General features: G+C 40.9%; 1 protein-coding gene and 1 non-coding gene across 9 annotated transcripts in view; one reads left to right on the forward strand and one right to left on the reverse strand.

The window, feature by feature from the left end:
• BTRC (beta-transducin repeat containing E3 ubiquitin protein ligase) overlaps positions 1 to 19,123 on the reverse strand; it is a 271,743-nt gene that overhangs the window by 150,934 nt on the left and 101,686 nt on the right. For 2 of the 8 annotated variants that reach the window (XM_089683278.1, XM_089683279.1), the window contains exon 4: positions 9,336 to 9,429. The exons of 5 other annotated variants lie outside the window; for them this stretch is intronic. In XM_089683278.1, the coding sequence (XP_089539404.1) occupies positions 9,336 to 9,371 (36 nt within the window). In that variant the 5' untranslated portion in view covers positions 9,372 to 9,429. Of the gene's footprint in view, positions 1 to 9,331; positions 9,430 to 19,123 lie in introns of those variants that run through there. One more of the 8 variants, XM_089683283.1, reaches the window with a different exon arrangement.
• On the forward strand, positions 18,854 to 18,989 carry LOC149457810 (U11 spliceosomal RNA). The gene has a single exon (XR_016313587.1). It is a non-coding gene; the product is annotated as a U11 spliceosomal RNA (small nuclear RNA).

Here is a 19,123-nt window from a genome sequence, read left to right on the forward strand (position 1 = left end):
TATTTTCATTTTCCCTGCACAGAATAACATATTCTTTGCAAAGGGAATTCTTACCATATTTAGTAGGCTAAGTAAAAATGAATTTGCAAAGTGTGCATGCTTTGTTTGGTAAATCAACTCCATTGGGTCAGCTAGGATTTCTGCATACTTTTAAAATGAGGCCATCTGTCTGAAAGATGAACTGAAAATTCATATTTAACACAATAAAGATTCACAGCAAAATAGCAAAACCACCAAGAACTGGTTAAAAAAAAAAGAAAAAAAATTGAGGGTATGGACCGGCTTGGTGAAAGTCCTGATTGAATTCCAATTGATGTGTTTAGGAGGGTTTTAAACAATGATGGATAAAACCTGCGCTTAAATGGAAACCTACAGGAAAGCTGCTATCACCTGACCTGACTTCACTAGGTAAAATGCAATGGAAAAAAAATGGCGAAGCGCTAACAATATCGTGCAAAAAACAGGAAATAGTGACATATATATAAAAAAGCATATAAATAAAAACAAAATATGGTTGTCACGTGACATGTAAAACAGTACAATAAAACACTCAGTGCACTGATCCAATCGGATCTCATAAAGTGCTGCTAAGAGTGAAACAGGTAAAACCTGTAGCAATAAAAGTGGACCCTTTTTCCTTATGGAAAAAAACACACACACCAGCCTCCCCCTGTCCACATAGGGGACTGATGATAAATAATTGCGTGACCCATATATAAATTTGCAACGCTGGGCGCAAATCTAGCGCCCACTGCGACACCTTTTACTTGCTGGTAGAACACTTTGTGCCAGAAGTAATTATGCGACAAACAGAAGTCTAAACAGTTGAGTATAAACTTTCTCTGTGACTTTAGTGACTTCAAGTTACTAAATTGCTTAAGGCCCCACCTAGCTGATTTCATGGCCCCGTCATGGTCAATGATTATATACAAAGATACCACATCCGCACTAGCCAAAATGATATCCGAAATCGGCATTCACATCACCCAATAACTGCAACAAATGCTTAGTATCCCTAAGATAAGATTTTGTGTTTTTAACTAGCGGTTGTAGGTACATATCGATGTACTGACCCATTCCAGCCAAAATAGATTCAATGCCATTCACAATGGGTCTGCCTGGTGGTTCGGTAGCATTCTTATGGATCTTTGGTATGGTATATATGATGGGTATCCTACATGTCTCTCTGGTACTAAGTATTTTGATTCTTTCTTATTCAATATTTTTTTATCAACTCCTTTGCGTACCAATGATTCTAACTCCTTCTTATACCCCATGGTGGGGTCTTTCGGGAGGACTTCGTAAGTCGTAGTATCGGCTAATTGCTTGGCCAATTCATCAAGATAGTACTCCTTAGATAAGACCACAATGCTGCCTCCTTTATCCGTGGGCCTGATAACTATGTCATTCCTATTTGACAATCTTTTAATACCAGTGTTGATACCTGAATAGAATGTGCTCTTTGGAATCTTTAATTTCTCAAGATCATAATTGACTAAGTGGTGGCAATGCTATTTTAATCATTATTTCATGTGAGTGGGCAATTTTATTTTATTCCTTGACATTTAATAAATATAATACACTATGGAGGCTGTTCTTTGCTTATGTTTTTGACGGCATGGCTCTGATGGGAATGTGACCTGAGAGTATTATTGGGAAGGATCCTATGCAACATCTTTACCTGGACAAGGCCTGTTTTCTGGGATCGTGGTGAGATTTATAAGGCGAGCTGGCCCTTGTGGTCACGCTTGGAGGTGAGGGGGCATTTCTGCTATTTAGGATTCCTGTCACCTATTTTGAAGATCACCTTATCACGAGCACCAGTCTGTTGGCTTGCAGTTATTCTGCGTTTTGGACATTTATACTGATTACATGCACCCGTGTGTTGGCATATAGTGTTTTTTTGGACATTTATTTTGATCTATGCATGTGAATGTATTGTAGTGTATGGGACTTTTTGTATCATTCACTACTGGCACTGGTCACATTGTGTCATGTTCTTACCTCCTGAGGGGTCACGCAATTATTTATCATCAGTCCCCTATGTGGACAGGGGGAGGCTGGTGTGTGTGTTTTTTTCCATCAGGAAAAAGGGTCCACTTTTATTGCTACAGGTTTTACCTGTTTCACTCTTAGCAGCACTTTATGAGATCCGATTGGATCAGTGCACTGAGTGTTTTATTGTACTGTTTTACATGTCACATGACAAACATATTTTGTTTATTATTTATATGCTTTTATATATATATATATGTCACTATTTCCTGTTTTTTGCACGATATTGTTAGCGCTTCACCATTTTTTCCATTAGGAGGGATTTTGAAATGAGCGGTTCGTTTAGGAAACCACAAACATTTTGCAAATATAGGAATTTGACAAACATTTTTGATCACTCCTCCATGTAAGAGACTGGTGGACTGTCACACAAAATGTCTACAAGAAGCCTGCTAAATAGGCATACATACGTTACACATGTATAGTTAAGTCCATATATATTTGGACACAGGCACAATTTTCATACTTTTGGCTCTGTATGCCACCAGAATAAAATAAAACAAAACAATCCAAATGAATTTGAAGTGCAGATTTTCAGCTTTAATTCAAGGGGTTGAACATAGATATCAAGTACAAAGTTTAGGGACTGCAACCATTTTTATACACAGTCCCTCCATTTTCAGGGGCTCAAATGTAATTGAACAAATGAATATAATCCTAAATAAAATGTTCATTTTTAATATTTTTAAGAGAATCCTTTACTGGCAATGACTGCCTGAAGTCTGGAACCCATGGACATGACCAAAGACTGGGTTTCCTTCCTCCTTTATGATGCTTTGCCAGGCTCTAACTGCAGCTGTCTTCAGTTGTTCTTTGTGGGTCTTTCTGCCTTTAATTTTGCCTTCAGCAAGTGAAATGCATGCTCAATTGGGTTGTGATCAGGTGATTGACTCAGCCATTGCAGAATATTCCACTTCTTTTCCTTCAAAAGCCCCTGGGTTGCTTTTGCAGTGTGTTTTGGATCATTGGCCATCTGTACTGTGAAGCGCCGTCCAATCAACTTTGCTGCATTTGGCTGAATCTGGGCTGACAATATATCTCTAAACACTGTTGAATTCATCCGGCTGCTTCTGTCACATCATCAATAAACACCAATGACCCAGTGCCACTGGAAGCCATGCATGCCCATGCCATCACACTGCCTCCACAATGTTGTACAGAGGATGTTCTGTGCTTTGGATCATGAGCTGTTCCAAGCCTTCGCACTTTTTTCTTCCCATCATTATGGGACAGATTAATCTTAGTTTCATCCATCCAAAGAATGCTTTTCGAGAACTGGTCTGGCTTTTTTAGATGTTTTTTGGCATTTCTATTCTTCAGGCTTATGAATGGTTTGCACATTGTGGTGAACCCTCTGTATTTGCTCTCATAAAGTCTTCTCTTGATTGTAAACTTTGACATTGATAGGCCCCACCTCCTGGAGAGTGTCCTTCGCTTGTCTGGATGTTGTGAATAGGATTTTCTTTACCATAGAGAGGATCCAGTGATCATCCACCACTGTTGTCTTCCGTGGACGTCCATGTCTTTTTATGTTGCTGAGCTTACCAGTGTGTTCTTCTTTCCTCAGAATGTACCAAACTGTTGATTTGGCCACTCCTAATGTTGCTGCTATCTCTCTGATGAAGGTTTTGTTTTTGAAGCCTTACAATGGCCTATTTCACTTGCATGGACAGCTCCTTTGAATGCACGATGTAGGTTCACAGCAATATACCTCACTTAAAATCAACTCCAGACCTTTTACCAGCTTAACTGATGAAGAAATAATGAAGGAGTAGCCCAAACCTGGCCATGAAACAGCTTTTGATTCAATTTGATCTCTTTAAAAAGGGGGGATGGCTACTCTTAAGAGCTGTAATTTCTAAACCCTTCCTCCAATTTGGATGTACATACCCCTGTGAATACTAAAATGCTGACCATGTAAGGGAATGAATATGTACTATGAGCACACCAAACACCACCCCACCGCCCTTATCTCACAGCAACAATGGAGTTTTAACTCTTGCCCAATTCTGCAGAGCAGTGGTTGCTAACTTATGAAGCATAGAGGACCTTGAATACGACCCCTCACATCATCAAAGAGCCACGCATAGCGTTTAGTATGTAATTCTAGAGAGGATCATCAGAGATTGCAGACATACTAGAAGAAACAATAGCGATTCTGGATATACTAAAACTGGCTGGAGACATGCTGAAGACAGAGACCGGAGACATGTTACATGAAGCTAACAGAAATTACTATCGTCAAAAATCAAGGATTTTTCTTCCACAACAGACTGCTCCGGTCAAAGGGCTGTACAACAAGTAGCAAAGGGTAATAAAAGGACCCTGGGCCACAGATTGGGCACCAGAGCTGTAGGATTGCATGATACTCTAGTATGGGTGTGCAGACCCCAGGTAGCTGTAGAAGGATTGCATGTCCCTCTAGTCTAGTATGTGTATGTGGACCCCCCCAATCTAACAATTATGTACTTGCGCAACAAATAAAAATCATCAGGACAAGTGTGATTTATGTTGCAAATATCCTGCCATGTTGAAATAACCAGAGTTTTAAAAGAGTCTATGTCAGACTGGTGGGAAGTTATGTAAATCACTTACATGTAGGCATTTCTGCTGAAGAGGCGATAACAGTTCCCCTACTCTATATAAAGTATCTCACAGAAGTGAGTACACCCCTAACATTTTTGGAAATATATAGTTTCATGTGACAACACTGAAAAAATTTCACTTTGCTACAATGCAAAGTAGTGAGTGTACAGCTTGTATAACAGTGTAAATTTGCTGTCCCCTCAAAATAACTCAACACACAGCCATTAATGTCTAAACCGCTGGCAACAAAAGTGAGCATACTCCTAAGCGTCAATATTTTGTGTAGCCACCATTATTTTCCAGCACTGCCTTAACCCTCTTGGGCATGGAGTTCACCAGAACTTCACAGGTTGCCACTAGAGTCCTCTTCCACTCCTCCATGACGACATCACGGAGCTGGTGGATGTTCAAGACCTTGCGCTCCTCCACCTTCCATTTGAGGATGCCCCACAGATGCTCAATAGGGTTTAGGTCTGGAGACATGCATGGCCAGTCCATCGCCTTTACCCTCAGCTTCTTTAGCAAGGCAGTGGTCATCTTGGAGGTGTGTTTGGGGTCGTTATGTTGGAATATTGCCCTGCGGCCCAGTCTCCGAAGGGAGGGGATCATGCTCTGCTTCAGTATGTCACAGTATATGTTGGCATTCATTTTTCCCTCAATGAACTGCAGCTCCCCAGTGCCGGCAGCACTTATGCAGCCCCAGACCACGACACTCCCACCACCATGCTTGACTAGAGGCAAGACACACTTGTCTTTGTACTCCTCACCTGGTTGCCGCCCCACACGCTTGACACCATCTGAACCAAATAAGTTTATCTTGGTCTCATCAGACCACAGGACATGGTTCCAGTAATCCATGTCCTTAGTCTGCTTGCCTTCAGCAAACTGTTTGCGGGCTTTCTTGTGCATCAGCTTTAGAAGAGGCTTCCTTCTGGGAAGACAGCCATGCAGACCAATTTGATGCAGTGTGTGGCATATGGTCTGAGCACTGACAGGCTGACCCCCCACCCCTTCAACCTCTGCAGCAATGCTGGCAGCACTCATGCAGCTATTTCCCAAAGACAACCTCTCGATATGACGCTGAGCATGTGCACTCAACTTCTTTGGTCTTTAGGCCTGTTATGAGTGGAACCTGTCCTGTTAAACCACTGTATGGTCTTGGCCACCGTGCTGCAGCTCAGTTTCAGGGTCTTGGCAATCTTCTTATAGTCTAGGCCATCTTTATGTAGAGCAACAATTATTTTTGTCATATCCTCAGAGAGTTCTTTGCCATGAGGTGCCATTTTGAACTTCCAGTGACCAGTATGAGAGCGATAACACCAAATTTAACACACCTGCTTCCCATTCACACTTGAGACCTTGTAACACTAATGAGTCACATGAAACCAGGGAGGGAAAATGGCTAATTAGGCATTTTCATTAAGGGCTGTACTCACTTTTGTTGCCAGCGGTTTAGACATTAATAGCTGTGTTGAGTTATTTTGAGGGGACAGTAAATTTACACTGTTATACAAGCTGTACACTCACTACATTACATTGTAGCAAAGTGTCATTTCTTCAGTGTTGTCACATGAAAAGATGTAATAAAATATTTGCAAAAATGTGAGTGGTGTACTCACTTCTGTGAGATACTGTATCTATACTTGAACTTTTTAACAAAAAATATTCAACCAGAAATCACTTCAAAGACTCCAATATTCCATTAATATCATTGGTTAGAAAACAACATCTTAATGCTTCGAGAACTACTAAAGAGTTAATAGTAGAATTCTTAAAAAAAAAAAATAAACAAACTCATTACGGTTACAGCAGCCTGTCAGCCATCACTTGGCAAAAGATGGCTTCTGTCTGCCGTGTTTCAGAACACCAGGTATGCTAACAAACACAAATACCGATTTCTTGTAATGACTCGAGCCAAGCTGCCTATAATTCTGACTGCGTTCTCAATTTTCGTAGTGCTGCTGGGGTAAAAACATTGCTAGCTTTTATTTTATTTTTCTTCTTTTACAATATGTTCAATGACACGAGATTATCTAACACAGTAATGGCTAATCAATAGAGGGTTTACTTGTCAAGAGAAACATATAACACACTAAAAGCAATTGATCACATAAGTTCAAATAATTTATTAGTGGGAAGAGAAGCAGATAAACACGCTGCCCTCGCCAAAACACACAGACGTACTGGTTGCGCAGTAATTGTCACAATATTGCAAATACAAATATACTCCAGTAGCTTTAATATTTTCACTATATATGTGGAAGAAGTTCTTTTACTGTAATCTTATCTAAACATCTTACTGCAAGTTTACCAGAGTCCAACTTTTTCATACAAAAAGCACAGTGGCTAAATGGTTAGCGCTTCCACCTGGCAGTACTAGGGTCGTTGGATCGAATTCCAACCACAGCACCACCTACCTGGAGTTTGCATGTTCTCCCTGTGCGGGTTTCCTCTGGGTACTCCAGTTTCCTCCTACACTCCAAAGACATGCTGGTAGGTTAATTGGCTCCTGTCTAAATTGACCCAAGTATGTGTATGTATGAATGTAAGTTGGGGATCTTAGATTGTACACCCCTTGAGGGTTAGGGACTGATGTGAATGTACAATAAATATGTAAAGGGCTCCGTAAATTGACAGCGCTATATAAGTACCTGTAATAAATAATAACACATAAATAATACAAACAGACATTCGGCAGTCTCGTATGAACTCAAGTCAGCATTTGTTTTCAACCGCAGTGACTCGAAAGATTCAAAAGTGCAGGATGGAATTTTTTTGTCTCATACAAACAAAATTTAATTAGGTAGAATCTATTTGTTCCAATATTGAATGTTAAAAGCAAACAACATTTTGAAACCCTTTTGAATGACGTGTCAAGTCATCGAATGTACGGAGAATTTTTGTTCAAAGTTTTCTTATGAATGTTCATAGATTTGTTTGGAAATCTAGTAGTGTATGGTTCTCTCTGTGCTTGCTGCATCACCAAATTCAACACAACGTTTCAGATTATCAAAAAAGGTGTTTGGGTTTGCACACGGTGTAGTGGTCCTTCTTTCTCTGCCCCATGGCATTCAGAGATGGATGGATATGGATGTTAGGATAAATCAGTATTTTATAACACTTTTTTGTAAGGTAAGGGTTATCAAATTACATTGATGCCACTTCAGTTGTTTTATTCCCAAAATATTCATTGTAACCATGGCTGTCAGTAACAGTCTGATCATAATAAAGTGGTTGTAAGCCTCAGATATGAAATATGAATGAATTATATCCCTCTAAAGTGTGCAATTATCTCAATCCAGAGCACTAAGTGTGATTTCGGTCTTCTGCATCATTCCTCTGCTGTCTCTTTGAATTATTTCTGACAAGTTTTCCTGACACCAAGAGATAAACAGGTGGCAGGGAGGGAGCTCCAGCAAACAGCCTGTGATTGAGAGCCTCAACTCTGTTCCTATGCTGAGGGATGTGGGGTATGTCCCTTCCCTCCAATCCTCTCTCCTCACTGAGATCTGCAGAATGTAATTTTCTGAAAGCTCAGACAAGCCGCATAAATTCTGCACTTTGAATGGCTGTAGAGAAGAGACAGCCACAGATAAACAGGTACAACTTATGTAGGGGGGGGGGGTCATCTCTGTGTATCACCAGAGGCCAGTCACATCACTGGGTATGGAAGGATTTACAAACACTTTAAGTATCACTTGTGGTATTGTGAATTTTGGGATGTGTATCCACTGCAGAAAAAGTTTAGTTCTATACTTTGGTGCAGGACAGTACCACAAATTAGGTATCCAAACACTAAGGTCCATAAAACAAACACGTCATAAGAGGCATTGGGATTGCGGTTTGCAAACCTCCTACTGAAAGTGCTTGTTGCTTGGCTTTTGTCTGTCTCTCTGTCTTTATTACATTTGGAGTCACTGCCCTGAGAAAAGCAGGCACTTCAGGGAGGTCCAAAATTCTCACCGGCATGCTTCATCTTAGTGACTCAAAGTATTGAAAAGTAAGAGTCAAAATGACAAGGAAGATAGCATTTTTAAAAGTAGAGGTCAGCAATGGAAACCTCCACGTTTAGTAAAGCTACCCTTGGATTACGACAGCAGGTAACATTTAACCATGAAAAGCACAATAATGTCCATAATAAGTTAAATCTGTCATTTCCAACACTGATACAGTTTTCTTTACCATATACATCTGTAAATGACAGCAACAGTGGTGAAGTGCGATAAACTGATGGACCACATACGGTAATTTTTGCTGGGGCTGTCTGCTTCAGCCAACTAGTAGCCTGTATGGGCTGCATCACTGTCTTTTTGGCAGAAGGTTTGTCTTCTGCAATGGTCAGTATTTAAAGGATTGAGGTCGTTTTTTGATGGACTTTGCACTGCAAGTGTGTTTTTTTTTATTATGATCTACAAATAAATGTTTTGATCTGCACAATCTAGTGCACTTTTGTAAGTTATTTCCTGAAATTTGGAGATCAAAACTTGCAAGAATTGCCTAGGCTGCTCAGGGTACTTGCCCTATCTCAGTCTATAGTGGATCCCAGTGAGCACATCTTTATGTATATTTTCTTCATTTGTGAATAATAGTCTAATAATAATAATCTCTTTAACATAAAAGAACCAGTCTGCAATGTCTTCACAGTTTTCTTAAAGGAGCCAAATAGATTTTCATAATATGATTTTTATACTTGCTGTATAATCTTTTATGAAGTCTGTTGAAGGATACATCAAGTTGGGAATTCCGTAAACAGTTGGGTTATGTTGTTATTTACGAGAGGTTGGGACACTGGCAAACAAAAAAAAAATAACAAAAGTTAAAAGAATAAGTTAACTTTTTTTTTTTTTAGGTAAAAATAATAAGTGCACATATTTTTGCAGTAAATAAAAAAAATAATGTATTATTTTTCCCTACAGGAGTCTGGAAAGCTGAGAAAGGTTCAATGGAACGCAAGTGCGCTTTTCAGCATGCTCATAGTCCATTGAGAATTAGAAGTCTGTCTATCGTGGTAGTATATGGGGCTTGTAGTTCATTCATTTACAGATCGCTGAGAATGAATGACCTGGCTATGTGGGAAAAATCCAACACAGCCTCACCTACTGTTACAGGGGAAGGGGGTCAGTGGTAGAGGGGGAGGAGATGGAACAAGTTACACCTTATATACAGGTGAAACATGTAACATATTCTAAAAGGTTAAATTAGCCTACAAGCCAGCCCTCACTTAACCCAGCCGTTAACTGTCATGCTTCAGTTTTATGAGCAAGAAGTACAAAAGAGTCAATAGCACTGGGGGCCCTATATCCATCAACGGACTTCAAGAAGAATATTTCATGGTAAGAACAAAAATATTTTTTTTTAATCATCCATTGACACACAGGAATTTAGTAATTCTTCAATAGTTGGGATGTCCAAAAGCATTCCAGTTGAGTGGGCATCAGCCACTGGGAGATCCAATAGATGGAACATACTGCAAAGAGTACCTGAAGTAATCAGTGCCTGAATCAAGGCTAGATTAAAAAAGGTCCAAATCAATATGGAAATTTGCCAAGAGCAAGGGAAGGGCACTGAGAGCAATCTGGTGTTCTAGACCAGGACAGATAATCACTGCTAAGGGGAAACTGCAATCTGAAGGAAACAATACTTCTCAACCTGCAAAAGTGGAAAGCCAGCCAACCAACCATCCACCAAAAATTGGCAGGACAAATTTGCTACCTTAATACAAATGAGAAAACCAGATCAACAGCTAATGTGGTCAACAAGAAAGAGTTTTGCTGGGCCAAGTCTTAGAAAATCAGATCCCTAAGGGGAAGTTTGAACAGACTTACTAGGTCCAATAGAAAGACTATTACATTAACCTTGGAAAAAAGCTTAAGCCTAGTATAGCTAAGCTTTGATTTCAAGGAAAGGCAGTATGAACAGACATAGCGGGGTTTATTTACTAAAGCTGGAGAGTGCAAAATCAGACTCACTTCTGCATAGAAACCAATCAGCTTCCAGGTTTCATTGCCAAAGCTTCATTGAACAAGCTGAGGTTAGAAGCTGATTGGTTTCTATGCAGAAGGGAGTCTGATTTTGGACTCTGCAGCTTTAGTAAATAAACCCCAGCATGTCCAAAAGACAAGACAGCCAACAAGGAGGCTGAAGGTGAACACTCCTAACCTCTTGGCTTCATGGAAATGGAGATCCATGATTAGAAAGATAATACCCGATTAGACAACCAATTTTTTTTTAACAAAATAGCCATAGATGTAAGAACAATGAGCACAAAAAATCCAAACAAATAGAAGGGAAATACCCTTAAGCTGGAGAAATTAAAGCGGACCCTAGCGAAGTATATTGAGTGGGCAGGATCTGTGACAACACATGCTACCACAAAGTTCAGGTACATATGCTCTTGTCAGAGGTTTTTTTTTATGTGCTGAAACTTAAGTACTGTTTCAGCACTATAAAATGCAAGTGCTTTTAAAATTGTTTAATAGAGTTTTAATATTTTTTTTTGTTATAAAGCTCTGAGCATAAAAGTGGACCCGAGTATACTCTAGACGTGGAACGGTCTGTGTAGAACAGGATATAAATATATGAAGCACCGACCTTCTTAGCAATAGGGAGTCACTGGGATCCAGTGAGTTGTGTATAAGACATTAGCACATTTGAAGATGGAATAAGCACAAAATGAATGGCTTTCTTCACACTGCAACAGAACGGAACTTTTCCTTTCATGCTGAAATTGTATGGACTTTTACCCTAGGTTCACACCTAAGTGTTTTACACAGCGTTTTGCATGCAGTACAGTCCATTTAACACAATTTACTATGGGACACATTCAAGTCTCTGTGTTTTCACCTGGTGCATTGTTTGGAAAGGGTCAGGGACTTTTTTTTTTAAAGCAAAAAGTTGCGTTTTTGGTTCTATAGACTAAAATGAAAATGCCTCAGAAAAGCATGTAATTGCGTTTTTGCTGTGTTTTGCATTTTAAATCTGCCTAGCAACAATAAAAAAAAAAAAGCAAAAACACATCAAAAACGCAGGTGCAAAAACGCAACACAAAGTGCAATGCAGAAACGTCTCAAACACAAACTGCATAGGTGTGAACCTAGCCTAACTGTATTGGGGCCCTTTGCACATGGAGAGTCTAGCTGCTGTGTGAGCAATCTCAGGAAGTGTCTATCCCAGAGAACCAGACTCGAGCAGAAAGATGCGTCCGTATGGAATGTCCTCCAAGGACAAGGGAAAGCAACCACCCCTTCAATGGCCATAGTCTGGTGAACAGTATTCCAGGGCATCCTGAAAGATGCACAATGGGGTGCAGTAATACCAGAAGGGTAAGAAAAGTAAGAAACAGCAACTTGTAAATCCGAGTCATATGGAACTTGCTCAAAAAACTGCTTAAAAGCTAGAAAAAACATAGGTAGACTTTTTTCAGCAGAGTTGAAGACAAGGCATCCAACATTCTAAGACACTAGCAAAACATGGAAGCATAACAGAAGTAGGGTCATTTGGGAGCAGACATAACATTTATTTTTTTACCAATGTCCCAACCACCTGAAGGCAGCAGTATAACCTGGATGTCTAAAAATTCCTAAATTCCTTGAGGCAATCAGACGTCACCCTAAATCTGACAACTGCCGCAAGTTTCCTTTAAAAACAAGCCTCTTTCAAACAGTTATATTCAGGACACCCATCCTATCACGAATATAATATTTGAGGCTGCCAAATATGCACCTAAAAGCAGCTAACATACACTATACTGCCAAAAGTATTGGGACACTCCTTCAAATCATTGGATTTGGGTGTTCCAATTACCTCCATGGTCACAGGTGTATAAAATCAAGCACCTAGGCATGCAGACTGCTTTTACAAACATTTGTGAAAGAATGGGTCGCTCTCAGGAGCTCAGTGAATTCAAGCGTGGTACCGTGATAGGTTGCCACCTGTGCAATAAGTCCATCCGTGAAATTTCATTTTGTTACAAAATATTACACGGTCAACAGTTAGTGGAAGCAACTGGGCATAACAGCAACTCAGCCACAGAGTGATAGGCCACGTAAAATGACAGAGTGGGGTCAGCACATAGTACGCAGAAGTCGCCAACTATCTGCAGAGTCAATAGCTAAAGACCTCCAAACTTCATGAGGCCTTCAGATTAGCACAACAGTGCATAGAGAGCTTCATGGAACAGGTTTCCATGGCAGAGCAGCTGCATCCAAGCCTTACATCACCAAATGCATTTCAAAGCGTTGGATGCAGTGGTGTAAAGCATGCTGCCACTGGACTCTAGAGCAGTGGAGACGTGTTCTCTGGAGTTACAAATCACGCTTCTCTGTCTGGCAATCCGATGGACGTGTTTGAGTGTGGCAGTTGCCAGGAGAACACTACTTGCCTGACTGCACTGTGCCAAGTGTAAAGTTTGGTGGAGGGGAATTATGGTGTGGGGTTGTTTTCAGGGGTTAGGCTTGGCCCATTAGTTCCACTGAAGGGAACTTTTAAGGTGTTCAAATACTAAGATATGTTGGACAATTTCAGGCTCCCAACTTTCTGGGAACAGTTTGAGGATGGCCCCTTCCTGTTCCAACATGACTGCTCAGTGCACAAAGCAAGGTCCATAAAGACATGGATGAGTGTGAAGGCCAGTCAAGTTCCTCCACCCCAAACTCAGATTCCTGACCTCAACCTGATAGAACACCTTTGAGATGAATTGGAGCAGAGACTGTGAGCCAGGCCTTCTCGTCCGACATCAGTGTCTGACCTCACAAATGTACTTCTGGAAGAATGGTCAAACATTCCCATAGACACACTCCTAAACCTTGTGGACAGCCTTCACAGAAGAGTTGAAGCTTTTATAGCTGCAAAGGGTGGGCCAACTCAATATTGAACCCTACGGACTAAGACTGGGATGCCATTTAAGTTCAAGTGCATGTTCAAGGCATACATTTGAAAATATAGTATATGTTCCTTTAGTCTCAGCTAGCTGCCAAAGAACAGCCATGGTAGAGATTGCAAGGTATTTTCTAAGAGCAGATCCAGCCAACCTGTGACTCTGATCGAACACATAACCCATACTCCGACAGAATACATGTATCCTTCTCCAGTACTGGTGTGGGACTCAAGGGCTGCAATATTTATATTAATATAATTAATTGTAGTAAAACAGTCTAGCTTATAAAGGAGGGTTCAGGTCTGCTTTACAAATCTGAAATATTTATATAAACATAATTGAAATTATTTTAAAGCTAAACTTTCTCCCGTACAATGTGGCTGCACCTGCACTGCAAAGGTTAACTGTTTGTTTAAGTCTAGGGGAACCAGGTACAGCAATTTACTTACCCGATCATCGGCTCCTTTGTGCTGCTAGACTGGTACCTGAAGCCTCTTCTTTCTTGTACGCTGGAGGTCTAAAGGTACTCTGACATCATTAAGACCAATGCAGAGCCCTTAGCCCTCCACTGGGTGTGTGGGCGCAGAGGAACAGTCCACTGCTAGAGTGGAGGAGAGCATTCTCTGCTGAGGAAGTGTAGGATCAGGTAGGTAAAAATGCTTTTCCCTTCCCATAGATGGAAATGAACAGTTAACACTCACAGTGCAGGCATACCCCCACTGCAAAAGAGGACTTTTAGTTTGCCCAGCATTGTCCTTTAAAAGTAAAACTATCACTAGACTTAAAGTGTTACTAAACCCACAACAGTAAAATCAGTCTGTATACGCAATAAAGCATGCATGTTATACTCATTGTGGAACCTAAGGGGTTAATCCTTGTAAAAAGGCTGTTTGATCCTGTCTTCTCTGATCCTCCCCTTCACCTACTGTTCCAAATACATCTGCTGATAGTACAGAGCTCTAGGAATCATTGTGCACATGCTCAGTTTATTGTATATTGCTAGAGTGTTTTTCTTTTCTCTTGGAGGGTGCATGTGATCAGCACAGGGCCAATCAGCACTGTCCAGACAGTTATGCAGCCTCATAGGACAGTCAGAGCAGAATGAAAACTCCACCTACAAGCTTTAATCAGTGCTCAGCTGGACACTGACAGAAGTCAAAAGACTGCTATATGTTGATGATGAGAAAAGGTATTTAGCAGTTTATATTTACTACAATAATTGCATTTTCATGTAGTGTGTACTGTAGGAGACCAGATATAGTGAATGCAGGGTGCGGGGTTTAGTAACACAATACTATATTCAACAGTTGCACTAAACTAGTGTTGTTAATAATACAGATGGCCACTAGAGGGAGAGCTGTCAACACAATACAATTGGCAGTAAACAGATGCACTGAAAATGCCATTTCCAATGATAAGACTGAAGCTCTAAAAACATAATTAGACAGCCTAATAAAAATAAGGGAGCATAAATTAACTGGATCCTGCGTGATAAGTTTTAAGTATAAATATGTAATTAAATGAAATAAGAAAGCTCAGAAAACAATGAGAAGGCGTTGCTGGCTTCATGGTATGTATATTATGAAAGCAAGGCCCTTCGGTGAGTTTTACATAACGCAAAGTGCTGTGAATAGGGGACAACACAAGCAGCTTTAGAGCCAAAGTCAAAAGGTCAGCAGTAAACGATACTAAGGAAGACCATCTACAAAGTCATTCTCTATTTAATAACCCATGACATTACTCCAGCCGTTCACAAGGTGGTGAAAACGTGGCAGCTGCTAGCGCCAGCACAAAAAAACCGCTTTTTGCCTTGTCTGACAGTTTTACTCAACAATGCTCCAGCACCCTTAAAATTAACTGCAAAGTATCAATGAAGACTTGAATTACAGCTTCTAAAACAAACCAGGGTGACCCCCCCCCCCAACTTCACCGCAGGTGAACACAACTACAATAGAGGTGCAAGGCAAGACAATATGGCTGTCCCAAACCAGATGGTTTTCATTAGGTTTGTCTGAATAAAAGGAAAAGCCGACAAGGGGAAAGTGACTTTGTTAAGTTTTTTTGGCCTCTCTCATGCCTTCAGATGCCACCCCGGGGTTCCAGCCAAGCAGCAATGATAGCTAAAGAATCCTAACTACTTGAAGAAATATATGTCGGGGGTTGGGGGCCAAGCTGATTTCACAGTCTACTCAATGCTTTTATTATACCGAGCCACATTGTTAGGATGGTAAGTGGACACACAAACTGCCAAGTGCACAGAAAGGTTGCCATTTATACCGTTACAAATGAGGCCCATCTAAAAAGCTGACAGAGCCTATTAGCAAAGAGCAGAGGAAAAGCAAAAAACACACTCTTCTCCAAGAAATATACACATGTTGTTTAAGGTCATGGAACGCAATCTTGCCTCTCTTGAGTTGTGTTTACCTTTTATTAATTACTTTGCTTAGAAAGAGCTCTGGCTGGGTATTGTAAGGTCACTTGTTAAAAAGAACTGTTTAATGCTTGCTTAAAGCTGAACTCCGGGCAGATAGAAATATACCAATAAATACAGGTATGTATTGAAAGAAAAAAAAAAAACGAACTTTAAATGCATTTTTAAATGAAGCTAGTATAAATATCTAATTCTGACCTCATATTAGCATTTTATGTAATTCTCTGAACAACAGGTCTAAGGCTAAGAGGGAGGAGAAGAACTAGGAGCCAATCAGCTGTGCTGCATGAACAAAAATATGCTGATCGCCAAAAAGCTAAGCTCACCTTTTGTAAAATAAATAAATACATGCAGATTATTTTGCAGGTAAAAAAAAAACAAAAACCGTGCAGTTATTTATTTTTACCACGGAGACTACAAAGCATCTACTGATCGCAGGTGCAATGACAGGCTTCTGCAGACACTCCTGGCAGCTGTCCGCTGGTACCTATGCAGTTACTCAGTTGCAGGACATATCAGTGAACTACGAGGGTGCTGATGAGCACCCTGGAAATTCAATGAGAGCTACGAGCCATGTGTCCTGGTGGCAGATGTGATATGTAGTTCTTCCCATCACAGATCACCACAAATGAAGAACATGGCTGTGTGGGCGGAGCCCTGCACAAACTAGCAGTTTTTAAAATGTGACCACAGGTGCGGTGAGAGGAACCCCCACCTGCTGTCACTGTGGGGGAGAGGGGGTGAGCAGTACTGCTGCATTTGTTACATGTTACACCTTAAATACAGGTGCAACATGTTACTAAAGGTGAACTTATCCTTTAACCTCTTGGCGGCGGCCGAAGGCAAATGTGCAGCCTCCCGGCGTCTGGGCCTAGACGCCGAGCGGCCGCACATTTGAGATCTATTAAAAAAAGACATATGTGCTGAGAGCGCACGCTCCGCATGCTCCCAGCACACATGTCCTGTACTCACGGAAAGGTCCCGATCTTCTCTTTTGATTGGGACCTTTCCCGATCATATGACTGTCGTGACGACGTGTCACGGCAGTCACATGACTCTAAACCCCGCCCCGCCTTCCGGCTTCTGAAACTCTTAAAGGGCCAGGAGGTGCCGGCGCTAAAGGGTTAAGAGAGAACAGAGATGAGTTCATTAGTCTGCTGCTCCTTCTCTGTCCAGTCATAGGCTGGGAGCAGTGAAGTGACCTTGCTGGATTGCTAAACCCCTTGACGCCGATATGTGGCCTCTCGGTGTCTGGGCCTCGACACCGAGCGGCCGCATATTTGTGTGCAATTAGAAAATATATATGTGATGAGAGCGTGCGCCCTGCCAGTACATATGTCCATGACTCACAGAAAGGTCCCGATCCCCCTTTTCAATCGGGACCTTTTCCAATCATGTGACCGCCGTGACGCAAATCACGGCGAACACATGACCCTAAAACCCCGCCCGCCTCCTGGCTTCTGAAACTCTTAAAGGGCCGGGAGGTGCCGGCGCGAAGAGGTTAAGTGACACTAAACTCTGGTTTAAAAACAAAATATTCTATTCAAGTATAAATACTTAACTTAAAAAATGACCATGCATTACGCTCAGCCTCCTCCAAATCTACAAATGTCTTTTTTTTTTTGCCACTGTGCTTCGATTTCACGTTAGTGGGTGGCTACATTCGTTCTCCATGGTCCCCCTGTATGTAGGAACACAGCCAATCTCTCTTGCGTGCTTCTGAGGTGGACTAGGGACTATGGGATTTATAGTGTAAATAAAGCAGTGCATATGGCCAAAACAAACAGAATCGAGGGAAAGTGAGAAGTTTGGGAACTCACAATGGACAATACAAGGAGGCAGAAAAGTACAGTAAAAAAATATTTCATGAAAAATACAACGCATGGCAATTAAGCAGTGGATGCATATGGATTATTTATGAAAATGAGGATTTGGATTAGTGTCACTTGAACTGCAGTAGGGAAAAGTCAGGTCATTGGGTTGGCTGTGCCGTGTGGTATGACTGTGTAAGGTCAGAAGGTGTCAACTGCATGTCAAATGCACCGGTCAATGAATTCTGAATGAGCTCTGTGAATGGTTCTCTATAATATTTGAAAACACAATGGCACTATATAAATATGGGAAAGAAATAGTTCCATCCAGTTCCACAGCTCCTGGGGGACATTAGCTTGCATCTACAGCCAGCATGGTGACCGTTGGCTGTAAAGCACAAAGTCTACAGGCAACACGAGTGACAAAAATACATACAGACTTGCTAATTGAAAACTAATGAGATGCTTGGTTCACTGACCTAGGTTCTTTGTGTGTTTCAGCCTGCGTTTATCTTTTTTTATTTGCACTCTGACCATGGACTGTGTATATCAGCATTTTCAAGTAAATATATGCAAGATTTTATCTAAAGCCCAACTCTGACCAAAATCAAAATGTTTAGATACCTTTCTCTGATGAACGTTATTCAAACATATCTTGGCAAGACATTCAGTGACAGTTATTTCCCCTGTAACTCATTTCCTGCCAGGACGACTGGAGAATTTGGGCCAAACCTTACCTTCAGGGGTACCAGTCCCTTCACCACCCCCATGGAACTTTCATTCTTGTGCAAGGACCCCACCTCTGGAAGTGTCGCTTTCAATGATAGGAAGTGTCCACATTGTGCAGGCAATGAAATGGATAGCCAAAGGAGGACCCAGATCGATGTGAAAAGAAGATGACTCTGGACCTGTACATCACATGTCCAAGGGTTTGGTAAGTAAAAATAAAATTTTAATACATTTTTTCCTTTTATGCAGGTGATCAGATAGAAAGGATGGAAGGGGGTACTTCTTTTGCCCAGAATTGGGCTTTAATGCTCTTATCCTCACATCCCATAACATCCCCTTAATGTCTATTTCAATACTAAAAAGCTAAAAAATGGCTTGGGCCATTCTTGGCGCATCACAGCTCCTAGTTTTGGGGACTGTGGTGCAAAATCGGCACCAAGCAATTTCAAAAGAATAATTTTTGTGAATCGGACTGCCTGTGAACATTATTTTGTGCATCCTAAAAAAAAAAAAACAAATTAAAAAAATAATGCACTAGAATTGTATTCAAAACTTTTGGTTTTAGGAACATCTATTTGGATTTCTTATTAGAGGGTTCAGATTGGTTCGTTTTCAACCACAATGATGAAAAATTTG

Source organism: Staurois parvus, unplaced genomic scaffold (assembly GCF_062004578.1).
Source record: "Staurois parvus isolate SC_StPar_1 unplaced genomic scaffold, SC_StPar_1.0 ptg000303l, whole genome shotgun sequence".
In the NCBI taxonomy this organism is placed as follows: domain Eukaryota; kingdom Metazoa; phylum Chordata; class Amphibia; order Anura; family Ranidae; genus Staurois; species Staurois parvus.